The 23602-nt window shown below is 43.4% G+C and overlaps 3 protein-coding genes across 3 annotated transcripts in view; 1 reads left to right on the forward strand and 2 right to left on the reverse strand.

Moving 5' to 3' along the window:
• Positions 1–547: 547 nt before the first annotated feature.
• On the reverse strand, positions 548–21831 carry LOC122407656 (CKLF-like MARVEL transmembrane domain-containing protein 4). Its single transcript, XM_043413999.1, has 4 exons — positions 21334–21831; positions 2923–3090; positions 2706–2825; positions 548–2603 (listed from the first exon to the last, which is right to left on the reverse strand). The coding sequence occupies exons 1-4, from the start codon at positions 21505–21507 to the stop codon at positions 2520–2522; spliced, it is 546 nt and encodes a 181-aa protein (XP_043269934.1). The 5' UTR covers positions 21508–21831; the 3' UTR covers positions 548–2519.
• On the reverse strand, positions 4378–11612 carry LOC122407655 (dynein axonemal intermediate chain 3-like). The gene is made up of 2 exons (XM_043413997.1): positions 9608–11612; positions 4378–8192 (listed from the first exon to the last, which is right to left on the reverse strand). The coding sequence occupies exon 2, from the start codon at positions 7744–7746 to the stop codon at positions 4735–4737; it is 3012 nt and encodes a 1003-aa protein (XP_043269932.1). The 5' UTR covers positions 7747–8192; positions 9608–11612; the 3' UTR covers positions 4378–4734.
• A 1152-nt stretch (positions 21832–22983) lies between the features above and the next one.
• The window catches only part of Dh44 (diuretic hormone 44), a 35172-nt gene continuing 34553 nt past the window's right edge, over positions 22984–23602 (forward strand). Inside the window, exon 1 of the mRNA XM_043414292.1 lies at positions 22984–23032. The gene's annotated coding sequence lies outside the window, so the exon portion shown is untranslated. The remainder of the gene's footprint in view (positions 23033–23602) is intronic.

Consider the following 23602-nt stretch of genomic DNA (forward strand, 5'->3'; position numbering starts at 1 on the left):
CTAAGCTGCGTACAATGCGGAGATCGTAATTATTGTCTGAAACGAAAATTCCAAATTTTTTATCCATTTTCACATATTTTTCTTCCATATGAACTTACAAAAACCCGAAAATATTGGAAAGTTCTATATTTACAGCACGTTTAAGTAATACTCTTCTCTTTTAGGAGGGTTTTTTTTCAAACTCGTTAAAAATATATAACTTTGCAATTTTTTCGAGTTTTTATAGGTTCGTATGGAAGGAAAATATATGAAAAAGAATTAAGAGAATTTTTGTTGAGACAATAATTACGATCTCCACATCGTGCGCAGCAGAGAAACTTCGACAATCAGACTTTGAGCACAAACCATGTACAAACTAGTATTTCTCACATGAAAAAAATTTTTTAATACTCTTGAAATATCCTTGAAACTATACTGAAAAGTTCGCTTTGCTGAATTATTTCCGTCTATCCAAAAACATTCCGGAAAAGAATAGATTTTTTTGATTTTTTAAAAGAGAATCCTCAAAAGTTGATGGGAATAAAAAGGTTGAAAACACGAAGAAAAATAAATTAAGTTCAATTTTTATTCATCATCGATAGCTTAAAAATAAATAAAATTGCGAAAATAAAAAAAAATTCAAACAGATGTACATGATTGCAGGCAACCACTCGCTATACGATGGGCGAGCACAGTAGGATCCTTACTGTGCTCGCATATTGGTTTGTTTCGTATATTTCATAAAATATATATAATATATAATATATATATTAACAATTAACAAATATGAAGAGAGAAGAAAGAATATATTTGATGTCGCAGAGCTTTTAAATTAAATGCAATCCTCGATATTTATCTTTTGATGTTGTATCGTTGTTTAGCTTAACCAGGAAAAGTAACAGAGAGAGAGAGACAGAGGTTAAGGGGAAACAGAAAGAACGCATTAGATTCGGGCTCATCCTTCATTCGTGTTTAACGCAGTTCGATGTGAGAAAATAAACGGGATTTTTAAATCTTGTTTTATGTATAAATATATATGTAAATATCAATATATTATTTACGTATGTAGACGAAATAACATTTTGTACCGTTGTTAAGTAAGTTTGAATTGATTTCATTGAGTTACGGTCCCTCAAAGCCGCTAGTTCCGGAGCTCGCGAAAAAAAAACTCGAATTTTCCACAAACTGAGATTTCGGTAGTCATAAAACTGACGATAATCGTGGTTTGTGGAAAGTTCTGAAACTTTTTGATTCAAGGAGAAAATAAAAAAAAAAACAAACAAATCGAACACGATTGATCGATCATTCAAGATTCAAAAAATCTGACTCGAATCGATTTTGGTACGCGAGCAATTACGGAAAAAGAAGCGTCCAGGGGCCAGTAACTCCAAAATCTTTTTCCTCCCCCAAGACGGACATTTAAGGCACTTTTTTTGACGTTTTATTATTCCGGGTCCCAGATCCGATACCTAAAGACGAATCGTATAAAATCGTTCTTGATTTTGCGTATGAAATATCGTAATAAATCCCTGCTGGGTTGTGACAACTTTTCGAGCGGATAATCGACGAAAGACTGTGCCGCTAACCTCAGAATTCAAAAACTTGGCTATTTTTATTTTTTCGTTTTCTTTTTCTCTACCATGTTTCTAGTAAATAGTGAAAATCTGTTAATTTCATCAATTTATTCTCGTTTTCAACGCAATAAAAATTTGCGCCTGAGTTGGTGGTAGCTTTTTATACACCCTTGAAAAGTACATATCGTTAAGAAAACAGAGCTTTTTGGGCTCAAAATCCTCGGAAAGTGCGGCCCAACGTTATCAGTCGACGAATGAGAAAATTCTTTGAATCAGCGAGTGTTTTTGATTCGTTGATATCTACGCGAGAATCGATCGCAGAACAAAATGATCGATGACATTTATCTTGAGAATTGCACTGTCCGTCGACTCTCGGCGGATCCGGCATGATTTCCGGATTTCTGCACGCGAAGCGTGTGTATTCGTCGTTGTATCAAGTGCAAGAGGATTTAATGGTGACGAGTGGGGCGTGTTTCGAGGCGGACACCGAAGAAGAAATCCGGAGAATCGAAGATTCTTTCCGAGTCAAATCAATGGTTTTCCCTCGCAGAGACGAATTCGTGGGAAAAGCAGTCGACAACGAAGCATCGGTCGGTAACCGAGGTTTCCTAACGCTCTGAGCTCCAGTCTTTGGTTAAAAGAAACTTGCCAGGATTGCGCAGGACTGAGGATAGACGTTCCTCCGAGTTTCCTCGTGGCTTGTGTCCGGTGAGACGACGAGTGTGAATGGACCGTGTTCGATGAGCAAGAGCGTTTAACTTGAAGGAAGCATTCTCCAGTTGGGTTACTTTCGACTGTTGAGGTTGTTTCGGTAAAAAAAGAAAGCCAGCAGGGAGCCTGCGAAAAAGTGAATTCAGGATCAGCCAGCGATGAATTCGATGATTGTGGGAAGATCCTGCGAGGTGGGTGCTGATGCAACAGAGCTGTTTTCTCGTTGGTATTTTTTTCAGGTACTGAGGCCTCTCCTCACTGGGGATCTCTGTTTTTCCACTCGAGCCAGAGGAAATACGTGCCTGCCGCGTACGCTATTGTGTTGAAGATACCGAAAACCTGCAAGCAAATTGGATCGTTCGAGTTAAGCTCATTCGAGTTGTTCAGCGACGAGAATCGAGCCAGCACGCTCCCTTCGATCCATCGAATTCATTCACTTACACCCGCAGTTATGTTAGAAGCCTTAAATCCAAAAGCGGAAGTGTACGCACTCCACGTCGAGAGCTGCACGATGAATGCAATGGCATACAATACGGTTTCGACCCCTGTGTTGAGCAGCTCCTAAAACCCAAAAAACAGCCAAGTTTCTAATCAAGGAAAACCCACACTAATTTCAACACGTTTGTGACCGGTGACCGATCGAAGAAGCATCGCTTACGGTAAGAATCCAGTTGATCGGGACTCTGAGAGACTCGCGAACGGAAAACAGGTAGACGAAAGTCCACAAGAGGCTGAAAGTGAATGACGTCGCTGCAACGAAGAGGAACCAACTTGTGGCCGGTATGACCGCTGGTGAGGCGCATGCCATGCAAATGATCCCAAGAGCCTGAAACACAAAAGTCCCAACGTCACGGATTAGCTTACGAGTCTAAACGCCCCGCCACGTTGCGAGCGAAGCAATGGAATTCATCGGGCACGATTGCACAACAGGATAAAGCCTTCCTACGCGAAATTTGACGACTGAAGTAGGCGGACGCTCGTGAAGTTGAGTGAGATCGAACAACTCGAGTGAATCGGTACGCCAACACTGAGCAAACTCGTTCATACATTTCTCAAGTTTTATTGCTCATATTGAGAGTACAGGAAATCATGGAAATCAAAAATTCCAGCTTTAGGAGTTGAAATTTGAAGATATGCTAGAAATTTACACCCGGAAATCTATTCTCAGAATTATTGTGGGATCTACTGTCTACACGGAGAGACTTTTGTAGCAAAAATTACTATGTTTTTATAGTAACGTCGGATCACATCGATATTATAATAATAATCGCTACGGGGTGTGTCAAATAATGCAAAAGTTTGGGGAACCATTACCACAGTTCATAGTAAGTAACGCGCTGTATTATATCAAAAATGAACAGTGAGCGAATGTTGATGAAAAACGTAGTAAATAATGAAATGATTTGATGAAAATTTAGAAAATAACATAGCAGTCGTTTCACTGTGCTATACGAAAAATTGCATAGTCTCTGGAATTTAACTTTTTACCGCACCGAATTTCGCTCAATAACATAGCAAAATTCATGCGCCCACCAATTATACGAGGGGTTGCGAATAGAAACATGAAAATTAACCAGTGGCACATAGTAAAATTTCAAGCAACTTGTCCAGTCCAATTCACCAATTTTTAACATTTCGCCAAAGACACGAGTGACATTCAGATATCGATACTAAATTTTTTTGATGCCGAACTGCTTTCGGCATCAAAATTACTATGCACTTTGGTGAAATGTAATAGAATGGCGATATAGAACAGCACTGCTATAAAACATAGCAAATTTTTCTAGCAAATTCATCCGAAATATTCGTATAAAAGTCTCTCCGTGTAGTTGTCGAGAAAAAAATCAACGGAAATCACATTTTTTTAAGGGTTATACACAGGCTCCTATGGCAGGCACACTTCCTGGGCGACGATTTGGATTTAATGAAATAGAATTCTCCCAGCAACTTTGAAGAGCCAGAGACGAGAATAAGAAAATATAATGTTTTTAGATATCAATGACGTCGTGAGAATGCCTCGTGAAAATCACTTGGAAATGGAAAAAGAAAAACACTTGTTTGAGGTTTACGAGTAATAACGACACAAACGGTGGAAGGCTTGACAACAGCCAGCTGGTTTAAAATGTAGATATGCATACGCATGTAAATAGGAAATGGCTCTTGTCACATTTTGCTTGAGGATTTTACAACGAAAGTATTTAAACCGGTATGATAATATTAAAAATTGATCATTCTCAGCAAACAAGTTACACATTATTTAAATAATTGCGAGAATAAATTTCAATCGTTCCTTTGATCATGGAAAGAGGAAAAAAGTTGAGTTGCTTTTTTGGATGACAAATAACGCATGATCTTTCTTAATCAGCGATTACAAATACGTGACCAAACTCTGTTAGTCTTGTGGGCGTGTTATCTTCGACGAAGCGGTGTCAAAAAATGACGCATCCGTAAAAAGTGTATCGCAGTATTGTTATTCATGACGGGACGGATTGCCAGGATAATGGAGCGGAAATGAATGTTTGATTTTACGCAGTCCTTCCTTCATCACCGAGTTCCAATCGAATCTCGGAAATTGTGGACTGTTGGCCAAGATAAGACGACATTCGTCACGAATCGCAGTGTACTTGATGAAATCTTCGTTTCTCGTCGTTTCTGAGGCTTGCTCCTGAGGCTCGGAAGATTTAATAAAAGCTTGAGTATCCTGGTGAGCCAGGTCACTCGTCAGCTCGAGGCACAGTGCGTCGTTGAAGGGAGTATCGCGTTCGGAAATAACTTTTTGAGCCTTAATGAATCTTGAAAGTTGTTCAGCCTGCTGCTGAAGCAGCGGTTGTCGAGCGGCTTGCAGCTGCTTCGGAGAGAATCCTTTTTTCTCAAGCAATATGGTTTTGGCTACTTGAAGGTTATTCATTTTCCGGAGAGTTTCTTTCGATTTGGGAATCCTTCTGGCCCTCCTTTCAGCTTTGACTCTCGCGAGTTCTTCTTGTTCTTCGACGAATTTGAGTCTCGCTTCTTCGTGGCGTCTTTTGGCCTCTTCGGTGACCCTGCCAGCTCGTCTGGCGAGTGCTTTTTCATCAGTTTTCAAATGGCGTTGTTGCCACTCGTTGAATAATCGTTTCCGTTCGGTCTCTTTACGAACGAATTGACGAAACCACTCGGTCCTAATCTGCCTAGTGTCCTCGCTGCACTTGCTCGTTTCTTCGTAAATCCGGAAGGTTCCGTTGGCCTCGCCCACCCCGACGAGCCTCACAGCCTCGCCGTTCTCCGACTGAACGACAGGGAAAAGTCCCGTTATCAAATTACCGGAAATTATGCGAAGATGGACCGGTTCTTTCGTCTTGCGGCTGATATCCCACGTTTCAAGGTCACCGTTGCTTCGCCCGAGAACAAACACGCCAGGTAGCTCGTGGCTCCAGCAGCAGGCGGTGTACGCGCAACCGGGTCGCCTTCGCCAGAGCAGCGGCGAACGCAATTCATCGTCTTTCCACATCGCGAATACGTGGCCACCGATGCTCAGCAGGAGATTTTCGATCTGAGGGCATCTCGAGACCCGGATCACCGCTCCATCGTGGACGTAGGATTCTTCGACGATTTCGCAGCTCTCGCAGCCAGCGGGCTCCGTTTCAAAATCCTGACCTTGCCACGTGCACAGGACCACTTGGCCTTGGGCCAAACCCAGCCACAATCTCTTGTTGGCATCCGGTTTCTCTTCCAACGAGATTTCCCGGCTTCTCGCGGACCCGGTGAACCTGAAATTCGGCAGACAAAGGTCGAGCAGCGTCAACTTGATCGCTTCCTTGGGCGACTTGACGAAGAGTTTGAAATGAGGCTCAAACACTCGATCCAACCGCTTGAGATCTTCGCCGAACACCATCGTCGCTGTTACGATCTCCTTCAAGCTTTTCCCTGACGCGACTAAATTCGGCTGCCAGAGCAGGTCCCAAACGGCCACTGAGCCATCTTCCGACGCTGTCATGAACTGGACACTCGTTTTATCCGAGAGTTCGCTCACTTTCCCACTCGATTCTATTCTCACGTCGGGAGGCAGCCATCTGATCGCTCGTATCGGAGCTAAATGACACTGGTCCATGCTGCAAGTCGAAACCGACCCCACGGCGTCCCTGCCTCCTCGGTCTTCACGATTTTTCACTGTTTTATCATCAAAGTTGCCTCTCAGGTCCCAGATAACGACCTGCCCGCTGGCCGAGCCTCCGATAAGAATGTCTCGGCGATAAGGACAGAAAGAAACGGAATGAATTTCCTGGGCATCTTCCAGCACTAATCTGGGTCCGAGGGAATCACTGATCGACCATACGAGCACGCTCGAGCGATCGAGACAAGTCTTCCCGTTGATCGGAGCGTCGCTGACGACGTTGACGTAACAAGCAGCGAAGAAACCGCTTCGAAAGGGGTGCCAAGTGAGGTCGGAAATGGATTTCCCGTTCGTGATGCTCAAGCAGACGAAAGAACCTCGATCTTCGTAATCCAAGCCGGGCTCATGTTCCGGATCTGAAAAACACTTGCCAGCAAGATTATCAATGTCGTCGGAGTGCATGTTGATGGCCGTGTTGAATTCTACGACGTCTATCACTTCGGGGGAACGGGCGTTTAAGAAAATTTCTAAAGGCGTCGGTCCCGTTGGCTCTCGATCGATGCTCTCGTCCGCCACCGTCGTGTCCTTCTTCGTATCCGTCTCCTCGTCATTTTCAGGCTCTTCTGCCTCAGCGACTCCCTCTAAATCCTTCGGCTCTTCGGTTTTATCAGGATCTTGGAAAGTCAGCTGGTCGTACTGCGTCCATTTGTTTTTGGGGTATCCAAAGTGCGATTGAACGCTGATCTCTTTGCCCTCGAGGTTCGTTTGGACGGAGCGAGAAATCGTGGCCATCGGGACGGTTCGGAAGACTCGTTCACCCGGCAGAATCTCCACGTAGGCATCCCGAGCTTGATCGGTGTCGCGGTCAGTTAAACTGCGCTGCCGGCCAAGCCTCGTCGACGGCAGCGATATCTCGAGCTCGTAAAACGGTCTCGTTGGCTTAACGAACGTTTGCTCCAGCTCCTCCTCGCTCTTCAAGGATCTCCAATTTCTCGGCTCCTTTCGCACCATGTTCTCAACCTTGGCCAGCACTCGGCTGGTAACTCGACGATTCCTCGATCGAATTTCATCCCGCGCAGCCTCCGTCAAACAGATCACGAAATCGCTCGACGTCAGCTCATCCGAGGCGTAACCGACCAAGAATTCTTGCGCTTCGTACGCTTTGATTAAATCCCTGTGAGCTTCCAGACTCGAGCCGGCGCGCTCGACGAGTTTTCTTGCCGATCCCACCGTCACGTAAGCCCATGGATATTCTAGGAACACGCACTCGCCGACCGTGCAACCCAATTCACGCTGCTCTTCACTCGTCAGCTTTATGCGCTCCACGTTCGTTATATTTTCGTCTTTCCTAAAAACCCAGCTTGAAGGCCACTCTAACCCGTTTCTCGGCATATTTATATGTGCTTTCCCAGGCCTGGACGCTTTCGGAGCACTGCGCGCGTCGCTTTTCTCTCTCTCGATGCAGAAGAATGAGATTTCTCGTTACGATTGTTGTTCAAATCTTCCACTCGGGATCAAAAGGCGCAACAATCGTAAAATCAATTCTTGAGGCTCGATTCTCATCGGCCATTTCCAGCCGACGAAATTCGAAAAAAACCGTCGCTCCAGGTACGAAAAATCGTTTTAAAAATCGCTTGCGTCATCAAACGTTTTTTAGCGACACGGCACGCTGTGCAACAAACACTCTTCCATCGGACAAAACTTCCACCGTTCGTCTTTCGGACACGCGCGCGCGCCCGGCTGCATTCAATTGACAACTGAGGTAAACCGGTTTAAGGAGGCCCGTGTTCAGACTACGACGGCGGTTAGTACCATCGATTAAACGGAGTCCCGTTCACCTGGAAACATGTGGATATAGCAATTCAACTTTTTTCCCCTTACATTCAAGAAAATTACGGAGTTTACTGAAACACGTTAAAAACGATAGTTAAACAGCGCGCTATTTCCTCAACGGGGTTCCGTATTTTAGTCAATTGTCCAAAAAATCATAAATTTAAACAATATTGAAGAACCTTCTTTGACGAAAGACCATAAAAAATTAACGATTCAAGCACAAATCATAATAATCATCATGAAAAATCGAATATTTCGAGCTTCACAGACGCCTGGATCTCACAGTTTTAAGGAGTTTCGGTACAGGCGATACAATGTTGCCATGCTAAACCATGCTAAAAACATAAAAAATTTCAAAAAGTTTAGAATTTTATAAAATTTTGTCAACATATTCTTTAGTGCCAAATTTGACAATACAAATTTTTTAAGATTTTTCTTCTACACAGTTATCGAGTAATTGATCACTAAAGTTTACGTGTATAAGCATAGCGTTTCCATATATATAGGTATACATTCCGGGCATAAGAAATCTGCTTTAATGCGTAATTACTCGATAACTAAGTAGAAGAAAATTTTGAAAAAATTTGTGTTTTCGCACTTGATGTTGAAGAACATTATCACCAAATTTGATCAATATCTTAATATTTTGACTTCTGTACCGAAACTCTTTAAACAAAAATTGTTCCGCCTCCGAAATCCTTTCAAAAATTCCTCCTCGAAGCTTCCTCAGTTCGCAGAGTTGCACGAATCCTTTGAAAAATCAAACAGCACTACAAATATCATTTTTTGCATGTTACATAATCCGCGCACGTCCTTCTCTCATTCTCAGTATCAGCAGGAAAGAATATATGGCAAATGTATGATGGCGGTGAACCGTGCGAATGTATATCGGCTCTGCCAGTGTTCGAAGCAACATTCCAGCGAGCGATGTCTACGATGTGTTCCCATCTAGCACGTAACTCCGGAGACCTTCGGTAATCACTCGCTGACGCACGATTCAATTCCACAAAAAGCCTATAATTTGTTAACAGAACAGTTGTTTGTGCTTCGCCCTTGGAGGCGCGTCCGTTTGTCCTTAATACTGTTTGTTATTCTTCGAGCCCGTGTTTCAGGCATTTTTTGGAAGCGAGTTGAGTCTAGCTATGAAAATCGATGTTCCTCCCGTGTGCAATGGTAGCCGCTCAGAGCTAATGTGCTTACAAACGTAGGGATTGTCCGAGTGAGTGAAGGCTTATAGGCTTATGAGTTGTACCGTGAGTGGGCTCGATTGAACTCTACATCGCGGCGCGTTCCATGCAGAAGAATTTTACTTTCACCGTTGCGTGAAAACTGCTCCGTTGATAGACTTCAGGAACGCGCAACACGCGCGCGTTCCTGAAGTTCTCAATTCTTTTAAAATCCGTTTTAAATTGTGAAGAACCTTGGGAAATGGAGTTTCGTAGGCGCTCGCGACAGGCTCATGGAACTCCGATCTCACAGCGTCTCCAGCGATCGTCTTCGGCGACCCACCGCTCGAAATATCGTTGGAAGATTCACCGGAGGCCAATCCGGACGCTGACACCCGAGAAGGGGGCGTGACAAGTGCCCTCGGTCAGCAGGCATTGGTCCAGTGCAAATCGACCGAAGCTCAAAAACTCACGAGACTTTTCGTTCCGAAATAGCCCGATCCACTGACCCTGATTATCTCGGAAACTATGAATCGCCTTCGTCGTGTATACACTCCGGGAATAAGCTCGTATTATTTACCCGTCACTCGGAGCTCCGAGTTACTCGCGGGGATCCGAGACCCGTCTCTTTGTCTACGCGGGCGTTTTTATAGCGGAGAGTAAGAATATCGAGCCTGGCGAAAATAGCAGCGAAAAAGGGCAAACGTAAGAATGGCGCAAATGTCTGTTCTCGCTAATTATACGCGTCCGGCGGACCGGCACGTTCCACGTGCGACGAGCGATCATGGGAACGCGCAAATAAATTTGGCTGCACATTTTACTCCAATTTTTTAGTGTCGCTTTTATCTCGATTTTTTGTCACATTTTTGTTTGCAATTTACTGGAGTTTTGAAATGAGTAATAACGAGATTTTTCACAGCTTCTTTCCTCGCTTGCTGCGATTAACGACCTCGTCTCGGGACTGTGGAAAAGAAGCAGCCTGGAGAACTGCTCGTATCTGATCTGCGCAATAGGCAACGGCGAGGTCTACTTAATGTGTATTCTCAACACGAGTCGTATCATTTCTAAAAATAGGATAACACGATATGGCATCAATGGGAGGAGAAACCGCGTGGAGTGCAACAGGCGAGCGGCCTTCTTTTCCTTGCGCTCGCTGAGCGCACTTATAGTTGCATTATTAACGGAGTTTACTCCTCGTAGCGAAGTTCGTTCTCGGCGAAGCCAATTTCCAGGCGATTTCTTCACAGCCGAATTCGCCTCGGTTCAGGCGTTCAGCCCGTTCGTGAATTTTTTCAAACGAATTCGTGCGTCGAGATGATAAGAAACGCTGCGTTATTGCCCATCGCCGTACGCGGTGCTGAGAAACTTTGTTGCGTAGTCGAACCTCCCGGCGGGCGCAGGGAGAGGAAAAGCGAGCGTTACCAATCTATGCCAGGCTGTGAGGTCAGCCCGGTTCATCAAGTGCACGGGTGTGGATTATGGAGAGCCCGAAGTTGTTGCGGCGGAAAAAGAGAGCGAGAAAAAAACCCGACGACCTACTTGACGCTCTCGCTGCGTGTGCTTCGCATCTTTTGCCGTCCGCGTTGATTCTCGCTTCTATACTCGCCGACCCAACTCGTACAGGACGCTTCAAAAGACGTTGAAGATTCGTCGCCTGCCTTCGAAGTTTTCCTCTCCGAGACCGCGTTTCCGAGCCGTGTTTATCGACGAGTCAGAGCCCGGGCCCCGCGGCGCAGCGGACGAAAAAATCTGGAGACTTTTCTTTTCAGAATTTCATGCTCGAGCCGTTCCCTCGGTCGGACCGTGACTCTTGGAACTCTCCGCACAAGAGAATCTCTTACTCGTGCTTGAAAATCGCGTGCGACGACACTCGCGTCGCTACCACGCCACAGAATATTCTACGCCGCGAGAGCAACTCTCTCGTCTCCGGTGCGTTCGATCGTTCCAAGAGTTCATCGCAGTGACGTGACACTCGAGGATTTTACACCGACCGAAGGAGTCATGCGAAAATATGGCTTTGGAGATAACGCAAAAGCCTTTGGCTCCGAGCCCCGATCCCGCAAAAGTCCAATGCCGCAATCGCTCCTTTCCCGAAAATAAACAAAACTCCCTGCTCTCGCGTGCTCCTCGTTTATTTTGGCTTCCGTAAGAAACGAAACACACGCGTCCATGCGCTCGATACGAAGCTAGTTCGAGTACTATCACGAGTTATTCAGGTGCATACATTTTTTATATCTCGTACCACATTGATATGGCTACGGAATAATGAGACTAATGCCAGCGATAAGCGCACCGTGCGAAACTCTCTTCGACTGAACTCTTCCTAGCGAGCGCGTTGAGTGCCGGGGCCGTGAAGAAAGTTTTACTCCATTTCTTCCTTTCGGTTTTCCTCATTGCGGCTTCGCCAATTCTCCTGAAGATTCTGAACCGCACTGCAGGAAAAACGTCGAATTCATTTCGCCTTTGAACGACCGCTATTCATTTTTACGGTCTGCAAAGAAACATCATTTTATTCCTTCCTTTCGATTTTCATTCACTGCCGTTTAACGCACGCTCAAGAAACCATGAATAATATGGAGAAATTCATTTCCTTGATAACAGGAAATCAAGTTTTCATATTTCTTCGAGTACTTTTACGCCCGAGCAAGTGTTCCATAAATTTCTGTACCAACGCGGAGCAAATTAAACGCTAATATTTAACGTGAAATTCACTGTTAAATTAACCGGATATTTTTGGCTCCGGGGACGAGTAAACGAAAAATATTAATCCCAGTAACGCACTGTCAATTTTTCAATATTTTGCCCAATTTTCAGTCTTGTAATCGTAAATATTATACGGATTGCGCAATTTACAAAACGTTTAGTCAATTTTACTGTGCATCGCGGCTAAATCTTTTTGCCCTAACGTAGCGCACCGAAGGTTTACACACTTCGACAAAGGGACATAAAAACACCGGGGAAACAGGCCGATGTAGCGACAACATAGCGGGTTCCTATTATCGCCGCATCCTGGCAGAAACATTCGTACGGGAATACACAGTGGAGCGCAGTAAAACTGACCGTGACGTCAAAATTTACAAAATACTGCGGTAAAAGTTCCTACTGTGAGCAACGAATATTATTTTTGTAATAGGAAAATTCAATTTCTTTCCCTCATATAAATATCACGACTCGCAGCTCGTTAATTTAAAAAATTTCATTCTCTCCGTGAACATCCCCTGAAAATCGATGTTTCTGGCACCCCGCATCATTTAATTGTTTATTCGTAAAAATCTTGATAACCTACTGCTCGCCGAGTTTTCAGTGGAAATAAAACTAAAACCTCGAGTGAGAATCTACCTGTGGAATATCTTCGCCGCACGCGATTGGCTTTGTCACAGTGGCTAGAGCACACGGTTCGACGGACGTACGGACGTGCGTAAATGCGTCGCTGACCCAAATACGTTCACGGCTTCGTAACTGTCCAGCGGTGTAAGAAATGATACAGTACAAGCGCCGTTAATCGAGAATCCATCGAGGAGTCGATCGGAGCTGAAATCTACGTTCGAAACTGTGTTGCGACTGAGCTTCGGAGCCGAATTTCGATGACGATTAAGGAGTTTCGGTACAGGCGATACAATGTTGCCATGCTAATCCATGCTAAAAAAATTAAAAAATTCAAAAAGTTCAGAATTTTATAAAATTTGGTGAACATATTCTTTAGTGCCAAATTTGACGACACAAATTTTTTAAGATTTTTCTTCGACACAGTTATCGAGTAATTGATCACTAAAGTTTACGTGTATAAGCATAGCGTTTCCATATATATAGGTATACATTCCGGGAATGAGAAATCTGCTTTAATGCGTAATTACTCGATAACTAAGTAGAAGAAAATTTTGAAAAAATTTGAGCTTTCGCACTTGATGTTGAAGAACATTATCACCAAATTTCATCAATTTCTTAATATTTTGACTTTTGTACCGAAACTCCTTAAACAGAGAACTTGAAAGGTCAGCGCGGTTTATTTGCTTATTAATTGGCTATTGAATCAGCGGATGAGCGATCTGAGATGAAAATACGAGTGACTCGTGGAAAGAGCTTGACAATGAAGATTCGAGTCTCCAATCGAATCGACGAATAGATGGCACTCTAATTTTTTTGTATGTCGTAGTCCAAGCTTAATACTTGATCTGTGTGAAATTTCAAGGTCCCTTATCGACTATTTAATCGAAATATTATTAGTTAAAAAGAACCCAATTTTACGTGTCGCCTATAGCCGCAATGGCTTCGAAGCTTGTATAACTAAAAATTTGATGCAATTCTATATGAGATGTCGATAATAAAAAAAATCAATTATATGAATTGAACCCTCGGAATTCTAACGGTTAGGTAAAAAAAGGAGGTCAAGGACATCTGAATTAGAAATATAAAGTTAAAGACGACAAATGCTCACGGAATCTGAGGATTTTATAACCCTGAGAAGTCGTGGCAACGTCGCAAAACCTATATATCTATACATCTGTACATAACCTAACTTTACTGTCAGAGGCTCACTCCAAATGAAAAAATTGACGATATTTTGATACACAGCATTTCAAGCGATATAAAAACTATGAAGAAATGATTGCATTCATAAAATAACTAAAGGTTAGTGCAAAAAAATGTATATAATTTGCGTTTAGAAAATATTTCAATTGGCTCAGAAAGGCGGTTTGCGCATAGTGTATACAAAAATTCTTATGAGATAGGCTCTTTTTTTCGTTAATAAACGGAAAATGAAAGAATGCACGGAAAAAAAAATTTGGGATGGTATATTTTTGTAAAATAAATTTCATTTCATCAAATACTTGGTAATATGTGTAAGATTTTTTATTGAGAGGCCTCAAAAGGTATGGGATCGATCGTTTGGAAATAAATTTCCCTTTATCTCTACCGTGAGTGGCGTGAATGTTATGCCGGATCATTTTGTTGACATAATAACTTGAGGTTATGGGTACCTCGACGCCCGACGTTGTCAGATGTAAACTTTTCACAATGCACTACCGAGTCATATTAACAACTCTGTACAAAATCTTTTCCATGATAAAATGAACTTGAATATTATTTACCGTTCAAAAATCATTATAACATTTCTTAATAATATTATGCTACATATAATTGCCTGTAGTAATTTCTTTTAAAAAATATGGTCAAAGACTGTCCATTGACTAATACGACCCGCTTTAACATCCTTAATCTCAGCCGACGTTTCATATCTAGACGACTTTGAGAGCTTCGTTATTGCGTAACGTTTAAATATAAACTCTTTAATCATCGTTTATCGGCTGACAAATATTCAGAATTTTTTGTCCCCCCCAACTCAGGCGTGGAGCGAGTAGGCAGCGAGACGGGGCATTATACAATGCCAGTGGAAAAGGGAGAGGAAGAAATACGCGCGCCGATGCCTTATACGTCAGCGTTATTCATTCAGGCGCGTCTCTTCCTTTTGAGAATTTTGTGTAAGGTTTTTATGAACGAATCTACCTCGCGCACGAAATAATGGGAGGAAAATTCGTCGATGAGAGTGAAAAACGAATTTCGATGTTTCATAAATTCATAAAGTTTCGTAAGATTCACGCTTGTGAGGAACCACCGGCCAAAATTTTGACAAAACAAAACTTTTGCTGTCACGCGCTGCGTAACTAACTTTTGGCACAATAGCTCAAGGTCTCTCGCGAGATACCCGAGTCGAGGTTTTTTCAAGGCCAACGCACCCGCGCAAAAGCACACCGAAGGTCCAAACTTTTATTCAAACCCGACGCTCTCGTTGTGAAAAAAGCTTCGCTCCAAACCTCCTGGAAATGATAAAATGCAGAGTTAAGAAAGGGGAAAATAATTATTCGGAAGATCGGTCTTATTCTGGCTCGAATCCCTCCACTTATCTCGATATTCGATCGAATTTTTATCCATACTTCTGTAAGCGATAAGAAAGTATTTACTGCATAGAATATCGTAGGAAACATCAGCAGAATTTGAACCTTTCCAATGAATGAGTCATCGACATTTATCAGATTTCGACGCTCGAACGAGCGGCTATAAAACTTGGAATTTACACGAATTCAATTGGCAGCCAAGAGCAGGTGGCACAATTTCTAGGAAAAAAAAACTTTCCATCCTGCTCACTTTTTACAAGGCACATTCGGAACGTGAAAGAGGAGAAAAAAATCCCAAAAATGTTGATGCACCGTTGAGCCATCGACTAATTGACACATCAGTGGCATCAGCCTTAATAAGTTTATTTGGAACAATGCCCCACTTCTCATCCAATTACATCAACATCGTGAGAGAAGCAATTCGCTAATAGCTACTTTAGAATGAAGGGGAGAACCCCCAGGAATAATATGCAGCCGGACAACCTCGACGAAGTACGATGGAAATCAATTTTTTCACTCATTTTTCAATCGCAGCAAAAGACTCCAAGTATTTCTCTGCATGGAATTTAATTCGGAGTGAAAAATTGCCGAAACTTTTATTCGACTCACTGAATTCCGTCTTCTCCTCTTCGTCGAATATACTTAAAAAAATTCTTCTCTTCTCGCGTACCGAGGAAAAATCCTCTTTGAATATTCCTCAAAGCACGAAACGATCGAAGCCGCACCTTTTTCCAATTTATCACAAAAAGATCATCAAACAGTACATCAGTTTCGTAGCTTCGAAAGACGAGGTTGGCCACTGACACCAATTCACCAACAATTAGCAGTTGAAACATGAATCATAACCAAATATTCACGAGTAAAGTGTCGTTTTTAGGTCGACTCGAAGATTATTTTTCCCACTAGACTTTTCAGTATAGTTTCAGGGATATTTCGAGAATACAACCAAATTTTTTAATGTGAGAAATACTAATTTGTAGTGACATTTCAACGTGCTGTAAATACGCAATTTCACAATATTTTCGGTTTTTTGTAAGTTCATATCGAAGGAATATGTGAAAATGGATAAACTATTTGAAATTTTTGTTGCAGACAATATAATTAGGATCTCCGCATTGTACGCAGCTGAGAAACTTTGGCAATCAGACCATGTACAAACTAGTATTTCTCACGCAAAAAAAAAATGTTTTTGTACTCTTGAAATATCCTTGAAACTCTACCGGAAAATTCACTATGCGGTGAGTTATTTCCGTCTCTCCTAAAAACGTTCCCGAAAGAAATCGATTTTTGGACTTTCTAAGGCAGGATCTTTCTTAATGATAATTTAATTAAATAAAAATAAAAATTTTCACGAAATTCCGCTTCCATTCGACACGGGGTTCGATCACTTCGATCCATTTTGCCTCAAATTACGCGAGTTTCGATAACCGAATCATACACGACAAAAAGTATTCTCCCCTCATTCCATATTCGCATTGTAATCGTGTGTAAAATTCCTTCAATTACCGAGTCGTTGAAGTAGTTATTTGGACGGTGACACACGTGCATATGAGACGCGGTTTTGGCATGAATTGGAATGCAGTGGTCGCGTTACCCTGACCGAAATGAATTGAATGGAGTAAATAAAATCCTGTCGCAGAGATGGGCTCGGTGTAGTACACGTTCCTGATTCGTCGTAACGAGAATTACTGAAACGAAGTGCAATTGCTAAAATACATATTCCAGTAGCCGCGTGATGCGACGAGTGAGTTTATTTCCGTCGAGAGTGCGCGACAGTGACATCAGAGTGTCGTAATACCCGTAAGAACATCGATTCTCATACAATTGTCAAAAGTTTAATAGATTCATCGAAGGCTCCCGCGACAAGCGTGTGTAAACACGAGAAAATTTCAGGCCAATGGAACCGACGTGATCGATAAGTCGCGATGGCCGCCCGCACGAATACCTGAGAATCAATGAGGAAATGAAAAACCCAGAGGAAAAATAAGGTTCGATTAAAAATTCGGGTAGAGTTGGCAGTGAAAATTTTTCACAAGTCCACAGCACCGTAGGCGAACGCGTGGGCGCATGTAGCGTTCTATAGCCTCGTCGTAGAAGCGGAAAGGGTGTAGCACTCGTGTGGCAGATCGAATATGGTCGAGGCCTCAAGGACACCTTGAATTCTTAATGAATCGTCGCTGCGGATTCGATACCGTTGGCACGACCGGTTGATGCGAGTTTCTCAACCACCGGGGTGTCCCCGCCGTCTCCTGGCCTGGGGGAATCGCTCACCGACGACGGAATTCTCAAGAGAAAACTCTCGGGAGTTTTCGACGTTGGCCAATCGCTCTTTTCCAATGGGATCGACGGGAGGCGCAGGAAAGTGGGTCGCTCCACGCTCATTTTCCACTGCGCACCGATTCCCTCACTGATTAATTCGTCGATATTTTGGCTACGGATTCTCCAATAGAAAAGTTCTCCAACACTTTTCTATACAGTCTGACGACTCCCATTTCTCCGGATTATATGCGGACTCTCGAGACACCCCGTATGTCAACACTCACAACGATGTTGTTTCACCGGACTGAGGTTTTAGACACACTATCGCGTTACAGGTATCGCAATATGGCTGTAGGATCGACTCTCCGGTATGTGGGACGCCACGTATGGTCTCGGTCAACGTCGGGATGAACATGTATGGCCAACTACGCTCGTGTGTCGCAAGTAAATAATACATTTGTTTCCCTGTTTCTTTTTACAGCGCTTCTGTCGCTCTTGGCATCAGACTTGTGTCCAAATCGAAGTTGGATTCGTGCGGGATGAGTTTTCATGCCATTGGAAAAGAGTCGGATGCTTTGGATTTGGAATTTCGAGAGGTTTGCACACGATTGAAAAGTTTGGAGCTGCCTCGGTCGCTGAGTCGCTCCAGCTAGTCACGATATTATAAGAACACGATATTATACTAAATCACATGATTTCCGAAAAAGTTTCCACAGCGATTTGTGACAAGGTCGATAGTTTCGCCGGAAAAGCGAAAAAATGTCGAAATTTTCTTCAAAGCCAATTTTGACGTTGAATAACTTTTGTAGGAGTAGGTTTAGCGTAAAACGCCAAGAGACTTTTTTTATAGAGCGTTCAAATCCCTGCAAAAAAACCACCTTGGGCGTTGTCGTACCCTCACCCGTTGCCGAGGAATAAAATTCAAAAGCAGCTAGTAACGTCTTCCCCGTGTTATTTAAACGAAAAATAGAAAATCGCGATGAGCGACCTCTAAAAAATTTTTTTAAGGGCTCAAATTTTGTCAGGCATCTTTTTTCACCTCGCTGCAACAATTGAATCGCGGGCTTTGAGGAAATAAAAATAGTCGATTTTTTTGAACCACCCTAGTAATCACTGGGGAATTTGATGGACTTTTCAAATGAGTGAGAATGGTAAAAAAGGGAAAAAAAAGTCGAGACTTTTTCCACCCGAAACGAGCGAGTTTCTCGAAGAGCTTCCGGTTCGCGTGGACACAGAGTGCGATGGTCGCGGAAGCGGCAAGAATTTCTCTGCGCGCGAAGATCGAGTCACGAGTTCTGTCACGGATCGTGACATACCGTTTCTCGTAGTGCGTTCGAGTCAGAGAATTTTCGAACGGAGAGAAAGTCTCAGACAGGCACTTTTGAGAGCGACTGATGACAGCGCGAAGAGAAGAAAAAAACGAAAATAGCGAACGACCGCGATAAAGAAACGTCGCACTTTATTTCACCGCGCGCGAAATCTGTTACGAGCATTTTTATCGGAGCGTAAAAAAGCGATTAGAAATATAAAAAAAAAAAAAAAAAAACAGTAAAACGAACGGGTCGAAATCCACGAGGATGAATTTTTGGAGTGGAAATTTTACTCCGGTCAAGGTTCAACAGCTCGCGATTCGCTTAAACGATAATAGCAATGCCTCAATGATTTTCCAATGGTTTGCGCTCGCGATACTGCCTCGAGTGCTGAGCAAAACGGACGAAGATCGAGACGGCGGTGCGAGCCACGTTAACGAGCTTTTGTAAACAGAAGCCTTCTTACGGTAGGCGCTGTTGAGAACGACGAGCTAAGAGGATTATACTGTTATACGGATATGCTGCTGCTTCTCGAGGTTCACCGTCGCGGTGCGTGCGAGGGGGCCCTATCGCCTCGAATATCATATTTGCAGTCGTAGCGTAAGTTGCAGCTTCGCATTCTCAATCCTCCTCACATTTGTCACGAGCAATATTTGCGTGCCTCGTCCCACTTATTTTTTAATTATTACGTGAAACATTAACGATCCTCAGAGACCTCGATTTTAACGAAGGCTTTCGTGCTCCTGGGCAATCGTACTGGCATTCGTCAACAAATTATATTTTCGTTTTCACAAGTGACGTACGAACCCCTCGATCGAGTGGACGCAGAAATTTTCGCAGGCTCGTGTACAGCGGTCACGGAATTTCAGAGTTGTATTTATGGATTTTCTACTCGCCGGAAGTTTCGTGCTCGTGATAACAAGCAATAGAAAGTAACATTCCTGCTCTTAGGAGCATTTCTGTATAGACCTCGAAAATATTGTGCTCGCGCACTACTGACGCTCCTGTTTTCGCTCTTCGTCACGGCACGATGTTTTCATTAAACGTTTCATTGTTCTCGAACCCGGCAGTGACGTATGGGAGGAACGCGTTGACTCCGAAAACGAGAATTTTTTTTCAAACCAACTTCACTAGTGATTTTGACACTTTTACAGTTTCATGCTTCCATTATAGTTTTATCAACGGGGGGAAAAAACTCGAATCGTTTTTCACGTTTTTTTATCATCTTTACCATTCGTAAGTAGCTAGTAAGAGCTCAAAATTCTTCGTGAAATCGAATACTTTGTTTGGTCACGTGATTATGAATGGAAGCCATTCATCAGCCTCGTTTCCAGCAATATTCGTGCAGTTCTCAGTAACTTTTTAATGGAACGTAACATCATTGAGGTCAGTGTTCCTTGCCGAATGGTACTGGGACGCAATTTTTTCAGCCAACATTCGTACTGAATCGATCATCAGTCATTTTCAAATTCCACGTGAGTTTCCCTTGGAGAAGAAAATATTGTTGAGGGGATCGTGCACCGGGGCAGCGTCTGTTTCGGGATAGAATTTACGAGGCGTCACTCCGAAGTTTATTTCGAACGTGAGCTGGTATTAACGACTCTCGAATTGTCTCCGACAACCGATTTCGAGTGGGGATGGGAGATTCGATGGCTCAGAATTGACATTTAATTGAGCTCTCGCTGGGAAAGTGTTTTTTTGTGCTCTCAAAATTCTAATAAAATATTTCGTCTCGTAAGCCGGAATTCGATGAAATTGCGGCTGTTACAAGCTGACACAAAATACAACCATTCGAGGCTTATCGACGCGTGAATTAGTCAGCGAATCGCAGATAAAAACGGTTCTCGTAACGAGCTAAGAAAATGGACTCGATCGAATGCTCCAACTTTTTCTTCTTTCACCTTCTTTTCTACGATTCCAAAGTAACTGCATTGGAAAGTCGAAGAGTTTCACGCTCCCAAAGAACGATTCTAATGGATATTTGAAAATCGGCGGTAGGCTCGACTTCCGTCGTCTATTGGGAAAGAGGTTTGCATCGCGAGCTACTTGGCGAACGTCCAATGTAACACTATCGTCAGACGATAAACACTTTTCACGCAGTATCCCCAGGCACAGGCGGAAAAATGGCCCTGAAGACTTCTATAAGTAGTGACGACGCACCGGAAGAGGATCACCATTATTTTTAAAGTTGTTTTCGCACGCCTTTTCGTTGTTCGTTAACACGCTTGTGCAGTTTTTATTTGCAGTTTTCTTCGAATTGCTCGTGATGAGTTTTTCGATCGAGAGCTCATAATCGTTTGAACGAGAATTCAAAGTGATCGCGGCCGCCATGGGAACTTGAACGGATAAATTTATTTCTCTGATCACCGACCAAGAGACTCCGACCAAGTCTGGGCTCGAGGATGGAAATAACGCCATAAAAACCCGAGGGAATCGTCTCGAGAATGGGGAATCGGCAGTTGGCTCTAGCCCCGATACCGGGAGTGTAAGAAAGCAGTTGATTAACAAGAAGCTCACCAATTGGACGAGTTTGACGATGCCAGGTATGGACTTGAAGTAGAGCACATTCAAGAAGTTTCCGGGGACGAGACGGGGTTGACCCGGTTCGGTCTTAACCGTTGGTGCTTGACGCGGGTTGTTGGCATTGTTGGGTGCGCCATCCTGGACCGTAACGACGGTCTCTGACATCATGTTCCGATGGAATCACGAGATAAGCTAGGAAAAGTCTCTTCGAGAGCGCACTCCCCAGTCGGACGAGTGTTCGCGTCGAGTTACTCGAGCAATTTCTATTCGAAGACGCTTTTCCCCACGGAGGATAGAAGCCTCTGAATATTTTTCTATCCTCGCCGGATACCAAAATCCCGAGATCGAAACGCCCGAATAAAATCGTTGGAAATAACGAACAAACACTTTTCGCTCGGAGGATTGTTGCTCAGAAAGTTTGCGCTCGTTGAGACACCTGTTAATTCACTTTCGACGGCCCGCACGGCGGCCTAACCACTGAACACTATCTACTACCTTCAAACATTTGCCACGACCCGCCATCCATCCCCACTTCCTCCGACCACAGCCTTTTCTCCTTCCATGCATCTTCTCCTCATGCCTCGGCGCGCACCGACACACTCACTTACTCTCAAATAAACACTTCACCGATCTCGCCTTCTCGGCTAAGTTTCTCCAAGTGTCACGTCGGATAATCGTACTTCGTACGCGTTATTATGCGCTCCACGAGGATTACTGTCAAATTGAGCATCGCTCCTGCACGATTATTCACTCAACATTCGTCCAGTTTGCACCATCGCCACGATCATTTTTTTCCATCATTTTTCTCGCTTGTGCCACAATCCTGCCACTTTTATTGACGCACTTTATTTGGCCTGTCGATTCGTTACTTTAAGGTATTCCTTTCGCACGAGGATATTTTTTGGTAGCGCAAATGGGGGACCGAAATTCGGGCTGATTCCGAAGCTCTGAGGTGTCGAGGAAAAGCTTGCATTTTCTTTCCTTACATTTTTTCCATCCGTGAGACAATTTTTATCAGGAATTTATAATTATTTAATATAAATGTGCTGGTAATGGATTTCGAAGTTTTAATTCTTTACGAAATTTCGCCAATCCATTCGCATGCACTTTTGCTTTGCTGTTATATTTAAAATCAGTTATTTGTAGAATATTCGGCTTCGTGAAAGGAATACCCTAAAAGCCTGGGGTTATTCGGAAGAATAAATCTAAAGAATGTCAACGTTGGCATGAAATGGAGTCATTACGAACGTTGGTCAACGTTAATCAACGACTAATTAGCGCTATTTGTTACTTTGGAGTACTTCGAATCCTTCGTTTCTCGAATTCTGACGAGCGATGTGTTTCAATGACGATGGAATAACTTAGTTTTTGTTGGCATCGGTCTCGTTATTGTTGGTCCAAAGTGCTCCGAAATCGTGTACGATTCAATGGGACTTTGCTGCAGCCAGTTTTTTCGTTCATATCAATGGAAAGTATCGACGTGCTCTACTTTACTATCGGTTGATATCGTGGCTCGTATTCGCGATTGCGTTTGCATCGCTGGTCGATTCGAATGGTGTCTTCAGTTTCGGCTGAAGGGAGGGGGAACGATGATTCTAAAATTGGACGCTATAAATAAAGCGCCACGTCCGACGAGCCACCAAGCTCTCGGCGTCGAAAGTGTTCCTGCTATCCTGATCACCTCCGACAAAAGGTACGTCAATTTTTTAGTAATTTAACAGGGGGATTAGAATTTTTGAAAATTCGTTTTCTCGGAGGGCCTCGAGTTCGCGTTTAACGAGAGAACCGCGGATCAGGGTTACATCACCGCGCGCAACGCTTATTATTTGAATCGTGCTCTCTTTTTAACTCCGCCGTCGATAACGGAGAAGTCATTTCGAAATTCGTCTGGCGCCATGCTCTTGTCTCGCTCCCGATCGAAATGCGAGCAATTGCTTTCGATCGGAGCTCAAAGTCTCCGAGAGTCAACGACCTTTAAACATTGGAGTTTGTTTAGTGCACTCGAGAACGGATTATTTTTCACAATTAAGGTGTTAACTTATTGGCAGTCGCTGGAACGACGGATGACGAAAGGCCGCCTGACGAACCACTCTTCCTTTGGATGATGAAACTTTCGAAAGTCTAACAAAATTTTCCGGCTTCGATTCCAAGTCATTGTTGCTTCGACTCCGACCCAAATTTGGAGGCCCCGCGTTTCAAGGGCGTCTGAAGCAGGGTGCGCAATTCGAATCCCATTTTTTCACGAATACGAAAAAAAAGTTTT

This window comes from Venturia canescens, chromosome 3, assembly GCF_019457755.1.
Source record: "Venturia canescens isolate UGA chromosome 3, ASM1945775v1, whole genome shotgun sequence".
In the NCBI taxonomy this organism is placed as follows: Eukaryota; Metazoa; Arthropoda; class Insecta; order Hymenoptera; family Ichneumonidae; genus Venturia; species Venturia canescens.